An 11,435-nucleotide genomic window follows, 5' to 3' on the forward strand; every position below is an offset into this window, starting at 1 on the left:
GTGCTTACTAAAGTTGCTTTTTTTGTTTGGACTTCCTCTCTTGGGAAAATCTTGGCGGACTTATTATCATGTATTGGTGCTATATGTGTAAGTAGAATGGTGAAAATGTGGATCACTTACTATTATATTGTGAGGTGGCAAGGGCATTATGGGTTGAGGTATTTAGTAGGACCAGGATTGCATGGGTGATGCCTTTGAGGTTGGCGAATCTTCTAGCTTGTTGGAATGGTCTACTTGGCAGTCCTTATTTGGCTGCTCTGTGGAGGATGATTCCCTTTTCTTATTTGGTGCATTTGGCTTGAAAGGAATGAGAGGAGCTTTGAAGATAGGTAGCATTCTTTGGATGAGCTTAGAAACCTTTCTTTCACACTTTATTTCTTTGGTTTTCTGCTCTTGTCCTTAATAGAACTAGCAGTTATTTCAGTGGTTTTTTCTGTTGTCTCATCTCCAATTAACGACTTTATTTCACTTCAATTTTGAGCATGCGGAGTGGAGTCGAAGTTATGGGCACTACAGAGTCGAAGTCTCTAATGACCAAGGGAAAGCATTAATCACATATGCACTCTCACTAATATACTTGATGGGGCACTGTGGTGCTATAAACTTTCCCACTTGAATTCCTGATGTCCTTATTAGGGTCATCAAATTAAGAAGCAAAACCATGTCAAAATGTTAAATTAGAACAATTCCATATTTCAAGGTCTAAATCAAATTAATAAAATTGTTCGAAGCACTAGATGTAATAGTATTATTATTTCAGAACATAAGTCAGTATTTCATCTTTTATGTCAATAGAGTAGGTGCAGATGTTGAGTAGTTTGGATTTTTGGTGTGAGCATTATACTTGCTTGCTTGTTTGTTTATTTGTTTTTCCCTTTTTTGTCTTATTTGTGGACTTTGTAATTGAGTTTTAGAAGCAAGTGTGAAGCACAATGGTCTCCTTTGTTTGTGTTAGAATACATAGTTGTAATTAAATATATATTATGAGGGTATAATGGTCACTCTATGTATATGTATAGTTGGATAGAAATCAATGAATAAACATAACAAAGTATTTTCTCTCTTGTTTATCGACTACATGGTATTAGAGTGGTGGTTGTGCGACGGAGCTAGTGGTGTTTTCCAGTGGGCGCTGGTGGTTGTTCATGGTCGTCGGTGGTTGTTGTGAAGTTTCGGTGGTTGTTGTGAAGTTTTGGCCGGTAGCTCCTTTCCCAAGTGGTTTTCCGGTGACATAAGGGGCTATATCCATTAATGGACACCGGAATTGAGCTTGCCGGCGTGGTCTGTCCACTCCGGTGAGTTTTCTGTCTCCATCAGCTGTCGGAAGGATGGCGTATTGCTGGCCGAAGAGGGAGTCTCGGGGCGTTTTGCTGCAAGTCTCCACTATCCTATCCCTGGTTGTGCATGCCCCCAATTTGGAATAAGAACTTATTCCTATCTGGAATAGCACCTATTTGGTAACAGGAATATGGTAACCCTGCTTCCCTTATTCTGGGTTAGGATAGCTTATTCGCGATTTTGATTTTTCCTTGAACCCGATATGCCCAAATCCTATACAGGCCGATATAGGCCGAAACAGACCCGATACAGGCCGGTTCCAACCCGATACAGGCCGGTTTAGGCCCCAAAATTGGTTGTTTCGACTGGTACAGACTGTTTTCCACCTAGTCTTGGGTTTTTGTATAGATCAAATGGACATTTTAGAATTGAAGCTTTTTCAGATGCTGATTGGGCAGGATCTCCTTCAGATATAAGATCAACTACTGGATATTGTACTTTTGTAGGAGGTAACTTGGTTACATGGAAGAGTAAGAAGCAAACAGTGGTAACTAGATCTAGTGTAGAGGTCGAATACAGAGCAATGACTCACACTGCTAGTGAGCTGACATGGTTGCAACACTTTCTTCATGAGATTGGGTTTCCAGCTCCTATCCCCCTTCAGTTATTTTGTGATAATCAAGCTGTAGTACATATTGTGTCTAATCCTGTGTTCCATGAGAGGACAAAACACATTGAGAGTGATTGTCACTTCATTTGAGATAAGATATTCAGTGGTGACATTTCTACACTCTTTGTGAAGTTTGCTGATCAACTTGCAGATGTGTTTACCAAACAACTTTGTCATAGTCAGCTAAAGTTTATTTGTTCTAAGCTAGGTTTATATGATATATATGCCCCAGCTTGAGGGGGAGTGTTAGAATACATAGTTGTAATTAAATGTATATTATGAGGGTATAATGGTCACTCTATGTATATGTATAGTTGGATAGACATCAATGAATAAACACAACAGAGTATTTTCTCTCTCTCTCTTGTTTATCGACTACAGTTTGCATGTGGAAGGGCTTGTGATCATATATGTAGCTTTCTTTGCACATAACTCTCTCTCTCTCTCTCTCTCTCTCTCTCTCTCTCTCTCTCTCTCTCTCAATATATATGCTACATTAATTGTTACGAGATTTTGGATTGTATCGTTCTATTTATTTTTCAAGCTGCCTGGTTACAAGACTCCAGTGCGCTACAGTCCTGATGGTTAATCTCTGTTTTAATTCTATATTTTTTTTCACAAAATTGATATCTAGTGGAAGTTGCATCAATTCATTCGCAATCTAGTGTAACAATTCTTAATATTAAGAAAAGGGACCCCTGGTGGGGTGGGGGGGCAATCTCATCATTAGTTCTCTTTGGAGAGCTTCAGTTGTTGCTTTTTGTTTCTTCTGTTTTCTATGCAAATACAATGAACTGGGCAAAATACCCTTAAATTCCTCACTAAAATATCATTCTAACTCTAATAAGTCTCCTAACACTCCCCCTCAAACTTAAGCTTACGTAAGGGCTGGCATTCTAAATTCAGCTTGTCAATGCTACTGGGTATGCCTTGTATATTTACGTTTTTTTCCTTGTCCAAATCCAATATCAGTACTTCTATGGAGCTGGCTGGAAATCTTTGACGGGGAAGCAGAAACAAATCGTGGGCCTATCTCTCTACTATGCCACAAATTGGATAAGGGAACTGGTAAATTCATGAAGTTTTCAATTGTAACGTTCATGTTCAGATAGGTCCTTATTAACATTGCGGATTGCTTCCATATGTAGCTCAACGCATTTTGTACGGTAGTGGGAAGGATTGCATGTACAAGTCAAGCTACAAAGGACGATACTGTTCGTAAGCTTTTGAATCGTTTCAGGAATCTTGTGTAAGTTGTACTGCTCTCAATCCTTTACAATACTTGCTGCTGTTGTTAACATTTAATCGTTTAAACTATGGGCACTAATTTTTGGAGTGTGCTTGGAAGAATCTATAGATGGGCTGGCTGTCGTGTCCTTTGCTTTCTTATTCCAACCTACATTCTTTACACTCACAAACTAGCTGAAGCTCACACTTGCATGGAATTATTTCTGACTCAATCAATTTTAATTGAATTCTGATTGAGAAATTCTATAATTACTAGATAGCTGGAATGTTGTTAAATGATATTTTTATTATAAAATACTGAGTTTAATTTTACTACTTTTTTATGGTGAACTTTAAGGATATTACATTTTTACCATGGTGGTAACCGTTGATTCAGTAATAAATGTCACCATGATGTTACCAATGTCAAAATAAAGGCAAGAGAGTTGCTGGATGTTGCTAAACACTCAGGGAAAGTATTAGCTGCAGCTGGGCTATGACCTAAAAATACCAGTCAAGATGAGGCCTCCCCTAGAATCACTTATAAAGCCCAATTTCACCTACTAAGTAGCCAATGCAGGACTTTGCACACATGGCTACATTTATAACCCACCTACTTTATGTGGGTTATCCATATTCCCAATATGAGACTGGGTGTCACATGTTGCAGGGTTTGCATATAAAGACTCAAACACTGAAGCAAATAATAACAAAACTCTAAAACTATGCGGGTTTGATCATTTAACCCATTTAGGGCTTCCAAAAATTTAAAAGCAATCCGACTATAAGACTAAAAAGAAACAACCTTACATAGACTCTAAATAGACTTCTAACTCTATGACCTATCAAAATTACAAAATCAAAAAGAAAAAACCTAAAAAACATGATGACTCCTAATATAATAAAGAATAATGCTACATACCACACCTCCATCCCAATTTCATCCCACTGTATAAAATGTGGCACTTTTATCACTCTTGGATCATCCTTTAGTTTTTAAAGAGAAATTCAAAGGTTGATGGGCAATGCCGCCTTATCAATACTGGGATGAAAGTGTGGTATGTAAAACTTTCCTATAATAAATAAGTTCATGAAGCCAAATTGACCAGTTCAAACTCCCATACGACTTGTAAACTGCCTCTAACTCTGCGAGCTTGCTTCAATGCAACACCTCCATCCGAAACTCTACATGCAAGTCTGGTGATTTCTTCTTATTTGGCTGATCTTGGAAATATACGGCTGGACTTGAAAGAAAAATGAGGCTTTATTTTTATTTTCCTATTTTTGGGCAAGATTGGGATCAATGTCAACTAATGTGAGCTCTGAACAGATGATTTTGCAACCAGATTATGAAATTCTATTTTGGATAAGAGACTATCGTATGACCGGCCTTTGGATGTTGCACAGGGTTCTGATGTAAAAACAGAATGGGATTGTGAAATTTGTTGCAAATGAGGGCAAAAGTAACCGTTAGTGTTGCATTAGTTGCGTGCTCAAAATGAAATTTGACATTTTTATGTGCACACACAGACTGATGTAATTTTTCTGTTTTGAAGATGGCAGGTTTATGCTGCAATTTTTTTTTTTATCGCAATCTAAACTGGTTGCTTCCTATTTAATTACTGAATTACTAGGTTTCAATGGTTACAAAGGGATGAAAATGCTTCAGGATGAAAAAGTTGACTAGTTTTGATAATGCAGATATTTGGAGATCTTATTGAACAATTCCATTGAACAGCACTCTATATTGCTGCCTGAGCTTCATTGTTATGTTGATCATTTTGGATCTCCACTCCTAAACCATTCTAACCATACGGGGCATGTCGAAAAGAACAATCAACAGAAGACACAAGAGTGTACCTTACCTAAGAGCAATAGAAGAGGCAAGAAGATATCAAAAGCCTCAAGCTCAGATACCAATAGAAAACTCCAGCAGCCCACCATATTGGATGTGCTGAAGAAAGCAGGAACTATGACTAGCCAAGAAGTGACAAATATGGAGTCTTCTGGTCTAATTTCACAGGGAAGCTCATCCAAGTCACAAGATCAATACCTCTGTGACCCTGATAAGCTGGTAACTATTGATGTTTCTCCAGTTGCCAAAGCTCTGGAAACGCAGAGATACAAATTCAGGCCTCTTCTGGTTCAATGCTTTTCCATTTTGAGATTTTCAGAGGTGTGTCAGCATACATTGAATTTGGGATTAGTATATACATTGCATTTGCAAAGTATCACCTGCAGTATCTTGTGAATTAATGTGACTCTAGTTTTGGAAACCTTTTTTCCATTGATATATTTTCCTCAATAAAGAACAGAGTATATACAATTCTATGACCATGGATTTTCTGCATGTGCTTTATTATGAAGCATTTGTTTCTTGAATCATTCAGGCAAAATCATTCATATTTAGGACCATTTTATGTTATTTTCATGGATCTATGAACTGGATTATGAGAGTGCTTTAGAAAATGAAGAGGTAGCGTGATAGTTTTCTTATTTTACATCTGTGCATGAAGTTATACTGTGAAGGTTTTTGAAATATGGACTTCCTTTGAATCTGTTTTCCAAAGATTAATCACATCATAGGGGTTTCGAGGAACTAGCGGGAGCAAGAAGACTGGGCATGTATCAATTTTATGATGACCATGAAATCTAACTTGCAAATGTCAAAAAGGATTGCATAAAACCAATAACAGTTACATTTTAGGTTTAGTTATTCATGCAATAAATATATGCTCTTTCACTCTCTCTGCCCCATGACTAATAAATATTACATGTTTGTGTTGGAATTTATGATTCTATTAGCATTGACATATATGAACTACTCACAGTTTCAGTCAGGATTGCCTTGTTGAGAAGGCCAGCATTTATTAGGCATCAATTACTAGGTGAAGTTGATTTTTACAACCCAGTAGGCTACAGAGGTCATCAAGCTCTAATAGAAATTCTGAAGCTCATGCTTGTTTCTGATTGTTTTAATCTGAATTGCTCTTGGTCCAAGCACGTAACAATTGCACTTAATGAAAACTTGGCAAATGAAAGCTTCTTCTGTACACTAGGATTCAAGGTATATAATCATCTGGTCATAAGATGATTTACTTTTAGCAGTTAAAACTTGCAAGCTTTATGAGATTAACTCATGAGGTACAAGTCCTCTCTGATTTTGTCATATTTTCTTAGCAAATACAGAACCTTTAATTGTGCAAAATGTGTAGGTTGTCAAAGGGCACTTAATGGAAGTTCCAAAAACATACATTGCATAGAATAACGTTTCTTGCACCATTTCTAATGATAATGTCTGTAGCATTGCTCATTGACAAAAATGAGATCAGTTCAGATGTGCTGTGCCCACATTGTATAGAGTTAAAAACTGTTTTCTTCTTGGTCCTGCTTAGAACTATGCAACTTATTTGAGAAGAATGGTGGGATTTTTTAATGTCTTTTCAAATGCAGAATGAAGGTTGCATTTATCCTGCCTCTTTTTAGTTATACACTGATTCTGGTTCATAAGTTTCTTCCTTTCTTTCTTTCTTTTTTTTTTTATTTATTTTTATTTTTTTTTTATTTTTTATTTTTTTAATGAAGTTATAAACCTGGAAAATGTTGCTTTGTACGCTAGTTACCTCTATTTTTGTACCTTCTGCGGGATCTTCACTACAAGCTGGATTATTTCACCCCAGCCAAACAATTCTTGGCTAGAAACCCAAGTCCCCCAGCTGGGTTCACCAGGATGGCAGTGAATGAATTCTTGACCAAAATTACACCACTCTTTCCAAGTCTTAGGAAGCATTTCAGCAGCGCACTATTTATACTAAAAGGAAGTAAGATGGTGGCATTTAACTTGGTTTGGATTAATACAATAACAGAGCTTCAATATTCTTGAAATCTTAAATCAATACTTTCTAGGTGATGAAACCTGTCAAGAACATTGGAATGTTTATTCTTCTTCTGCTGAGAACCCAGATGTTCCCAATCTTGTGCTTTCAAGATCTGGAGTTTCTATGTCTACTTTCAAAGAAACGCTTCATTGTTTCAGGAAGGTGAAATTTCTACTTCTTTGTCAGTCTTTTTTTTTTTTTTTTTTTTTTTTTCGGGGGGGGGGGGGGGGGGGGGGGGGACTATCTAAACAATACCTTGAAAGTTATCATATAAAAACCTAATAAACAATTTGTTGTAATGCTTGAGCACAGATGCTAAGTCTTTCTTCTATTCAGAAAGAACATAGAATTCTGTCAGATCTGCTTGAAGCATTCCAGCCCATCGAGTCACCCGATGCTGTTTTATCAGACATACGTTCCAACCTTTCACAAGGGACTTTGGAATATTTATATTTAGGGGCTTATTCATACATAGAAAGTGTCTTGAACATAGGTATATAATTCTGTTTTGATTCTTATGGTTATCTATGGTGCTCTTAGTTATTTTATTACTACCATTATTAGTATTATTATAACTGCATTGGTATTGGCATCTTGTTCCTGCAGTATGCTCCTTTTCCTTTATGCTGGCATCGGAGTCTCTTCTTACTCTAGAATCAAGTATAATCTCGTTCCAGAAATTTCTTGATAAGTCGGATGAAAATGGTAAAACTAGACACTCTGATTTCATCCATGGTGTCCCTCCTACCTTAAGAAGCAGACTTGGAGCTTCTGCTCAAAAGATTTTAAGGCAGAACTGGGACAACAGCGAAGTTCTGAGTGTTTGGAAGAATAAAGTAAACCATCTATGATATGTTTTCTAGTCCATTATCTCCTTATTTTTATTTTTGCAGTGCTCAGGAACGCTCTTGGCACTTCTACAATATTTGTATTTCCCTACATAGAGTCAAATATTCTGATGTTTGCAGGGAGATATTCTAGAAAAAATATTGCACATTTACTTGGAAAATTGCGAGTCAACTTCTGATTTGCTGGATGACCTTGCCTGCTCTGTACTGCCTCAGGTGGTTGAATTTGTTCAATACATTTTGTATTGCATTCGCCATATAACATTTAGACAGTGGGTGACTTCATGATTCTATGCTGGATCTCAATCATGGTTGTTCCCTTTCTGGAGCAGGTATCTTCAAGAAAGGAAGACGATGATCAGCATGGTTTTCCAACTCTATGTTCTACAACATTTGTTGTTTGGTACAGAGTGCTGGTAAGGGATCTCTTGTTTCCTGTTATGGTTTTTGTTATGCTGTTTCTTGATGGAGATGTCACAGACTGGTTTTATGTGCAGCATGAAGAGAATCTTACTGTTCTTAACAAATTGGTGAGCAGTAGAGTCTGTCACTGAATCTTTCATATCATATAGGAGTTGATAAAGTTACCATGTCAAAGTATTAGACTTTTACTCTTCATCTCCCATTACTAGGTAAAGGAAGTTGTTCTCTTAGAGAAACCCAGAGCTAGTGTTCAACTTCAAACTGTTGAAGAGCTTTTGGTCAAACTGCAACATTCTGTGAAGGTGGTGGTATCATTGGTTAACATGTGCAGAACACATCACAAGGTATATAAATAGAGCTATCTGGTTTTCTTTATCAAAAGTTGTTTTGCAGTTGGAGATTTGTCAACTTAAGTTCAGATATTGCAGCATCAGGAAAATGTTGATATTCTAAAATGATGTTACAGGTAACTGTGCATTCCATGGCTGTCAAGTATGGTGGGAAGTTTGTTGACTCTTTTCTAAAAGGTATGGGGTGGAGATTTTTGGCATTAAATGATCTGAGATACTAATTTTTGGGGTACTGAAATCCGGATACTCTCCAGTTTTTGACTTCTTACAGGCCCACTTCAATACGTTCAATGAGCTTATTATCCACTTGGTATGATAAGGTGCACCATATTTCTTCTGGTATTAATTTCAGCTGGACGTTCTAGAGATTTAGGAATTTATTTTCAGGTGAAAGAGCTTCAAAAGGCCACAAGAACAATACAGACACTATGTTCTGAAGCAAAGGTTTAACTTTTATTTCAACTCTAATCTTTAAAAAAATATTGAAAAATGGTGAGATTAAATGATCCTCGTTTTCACTTTTTTATCTTATCAATTTGTAAAAAGGGCTTGAAACAAACAGTTATCACCAGCAAAATCCCGGCTACAAAGAGATCTATGGAACGCTTCTTGTTTTGTGTCAAGGCTTTGCTCCATACAACATCAAGTGGATGCTCTTTCTGGATGGGTAAGCAATGAATCCTTGTTCTTTGCAGAAAGTACCTAGTTGATCTGAATAATTCCAGAGACTAAAATCTTCTTTGTTGCCAGTACCCATAAATTTGTTGATCTTTACTCGGATTCAGTCTTGTCATTCTATGATAAAATTACCCATATTTCCCTACAAAGAAACATTCCAGATACTTCACTTTGGTGCCTTGTTCAGAATAGTTTTTGAATCACTTACATCACCATGTGAACCGTTACAGAATATGTGCTGTACCTGATCTTTAGGATCAAGGTGATGATTTTGAGATATGAAAGAAATCAGATATTCCGGGGCTTACTACTACTAGTTACAGTGCTCTGAGTTTGCACTGCCAAACTAACCGTGGAACCTCAGCTTGAGATATATAACCAGTGGTGTGAATTTGAAGTTTGATGTAACTTTGGCTGTAACTCCAAATATTTCTGCCAATTCCAATAATATAATTTTGTTGATGGCTTAAAGCAATGCTAGGTTTACTTCAGTCTAAGAGCAAAACTTGGTTGGCTAGTTATAAATTAATTCAAATATAATTCGAATTAGTATCTTTTTCTAGATTTGTCAAAAGTTTTGGTGAACAAATATATATTTGGACTTATAAAAAAATATACAAATATTATATATATATATATATATATATGGATAACCAACAGAATTTATTGCTTTTGTGCTATTTTCTTTGTTGGTGTTATTAATTAAATGCTTTATTCTCATCCTTTGACCGAGGTGTTCATAACATCTATATATGGTTCATCACTAACCATTCATTTCTCTTTTGATAGGGAATCTAAAGCATAAAGACTTGATGGGTCAGGTGGTGAGCTCGCAGGCATATGTGGACGAACAAAATAACCATGTTGTAGAAAACTCAGCAAATGATGATGATGATGATGATGATGAACCTGCCATTGTTGCTACTGAAGATTATAGAGAGGTAGAGTGATAAGTGTCTTGGCTCTCTCGGAAGCTTCAAACTTCTTGATTAAAGATAGAACAAAGCAAGTATAGAGGAGTCTGGCTCGCTGTATCACACATTAGCTGTTCAATTCTGTAAATTTATATAATGAACAAAGTAGGAAACTGAACTTACATATAGATGGAAACAAAAACCCCGCCTAGGTTAATTAATTTGTATAATATTTTATTCAATTTTAGTTTTATAATTTTCCTTAAATATGATTATTATTAGTGAATATTCATAACTTTGGTAATTTAAGTATAAACTAATTTGAAAAGTGATGTCAATAAATTTATGTAATTTGGTATAATTTTCAAAGCATATTCTTCTGCTTCTATTGAACCACTTCACTATTTAATTCATCTGTTTGTTTCTTTTTTAAAATCTTCCTTAAATATTATTATAGAATATCTATTAACTTGATAATTGAAACTTAAAGCAATTCAGGAAGTCGTAGCAGCAAGTTAAAATAACTTGGAAATTATAGTTCGTAGTAAGTCATGAAATTGGTAATTTCATTGAATCAGGTTATAACGTTAAAGTCCTCCTAGAGTGCATTTATAGTTTTATTATAACTTATTTTTATAGCTAGGCACCGGTATCTGGAACAAAAACTCAACTGATTCTAAGAGTACAAGGTAAGAAGTTTTCGCTAAGTGCACCTTGAGTAATCCAGAGAAATTTCACTCCGATAATGCGTAAAAATTCTTTATACCCCCAAGTTCAAATCTTAGACTTGGATGAAGCATATTACTACAACCAAAATTCTTATCACTTGAGCTACTCCTAGGGTATAGTTGTATTGTAACTACTAGGAATTAAAAAATTCCTTATGAGACAGGGCAACGATAATTCCTAATAGAGTTCGGATTTATTTATTCCTCAACGATTTTCTTATTTAGCTTTCTAAATGGGACAGGACGTGGTCGCCCATAGACTTGGGCATTGTTAGGGTAATGAGATATTTTCAAAATTTTTAATAATTTTCTTCTTACATATTACTCAAATACAAAATATTTTTCATATTTTCAATTTTCAATTTTTAATTCTTTTATCTAATAAATACAAGAGCTAGAGCAACACTCAAAATACCAACAGCCTAAAAACATTGCACCTAG

The 11,435-nt window shown here is 35.9% G+C and overlaps 1 protein-coding gene across 4 annotated transcripts in view; it reads left to right on the forward strand.

Moving 5' to 3' along the window:
• The window catches only part of LOC122304204 (Fanconi anemia group D2 protein homolog), a 40,863-nt gene extending 30,330 nt beyond the window's left edge, over positions 1 to 10,533 (forward strand). For 3 of the 4 annotated variants that reach the window (XM_043116317.1, XM_043116319.1, XM_043116320.1), the window contains 16 exons: positions 2,921 to 3,016; positions 3,097 to 3,197; positions 4,877 to 5,351; positions 6,795 to 6,996; positions 7,082 to 7,215; positions 7,366 to 7,546; positions 7,660 to 7,889; positions 8,022 to 8,117; positions 8,234 to 8,317; positions 8,399 to 8,431; positions 8,534 to 8,668; positions 8,791 to 8,851; positions 8,929 to 8,984; positions 9,062 to 9,118; positions 9,221 to 9,341; positions 10,142 to 10,533. In XM_043116317.1, the coding sequence (XP_042972251.1) occupies positions 2,921 to 3,016; positions 3,097 to 3,197; positions 4,877 to 5,351; positions 6,795 to 6,996; positions 7,082 to 7,215; positions 7,366 to 7,546; positions 7,660 to 7,889; positions 8,022 to 8,117; positions 8,234 to 8,317; positions 8,399 to 8,431; positions 8,534 to 8,668; positions 8,791 to 8,851; positions 8,929 to 8,984; positions 9,062 to 9,118; positions 9,221 to 9,341; positions 10,142 to 10,302 (2,223 nt within the window). In that variant the 3' untranslated portion in view covers positions 10,303 to 10,533. The remainder of the gene's footprint in view (positions 1 to 2,920; positions 3,017 to 3,096; positions 3,198 to 4,876; positions 5,352 to 6,794; positions 6,997 to 7,081; positions 7,216 to 7,365; positions 7,547 to 7,659; positions 7,890 to 8,021; positions 8,118 to 8,233; positions 8,318 to 8,398; positions 8,432 to 8,533; positions 8,669 to 8,790; positions 8,852 to 8,928; positions 8,985 to 9,061; positions 9,119 to 9,220; positions 9,342 to 10,141) is intronic. The other variant, XM_043116318.1, reaches the window with a different exon arrangement.
• Positions 10,534 to 11,435: the final 902 nt, after the last annotated feature.

This window comes from Carya illinoinensis, chromosome 3 (genome assembly GCF_018687715.1).
Source record: "Carya illinoinensis cultivar Pawnee chromosome 3, C.illinoinensisPawnee_v1, whole genome shotgun sequence".
Taxonomy (NCBI): domain Eukaryota; kingdom Viridiplantae; phylum Streptophyta; class Magnoliopsida; order Fagales; family Juglandaceae; genus Carya; species Carya illinoinensis.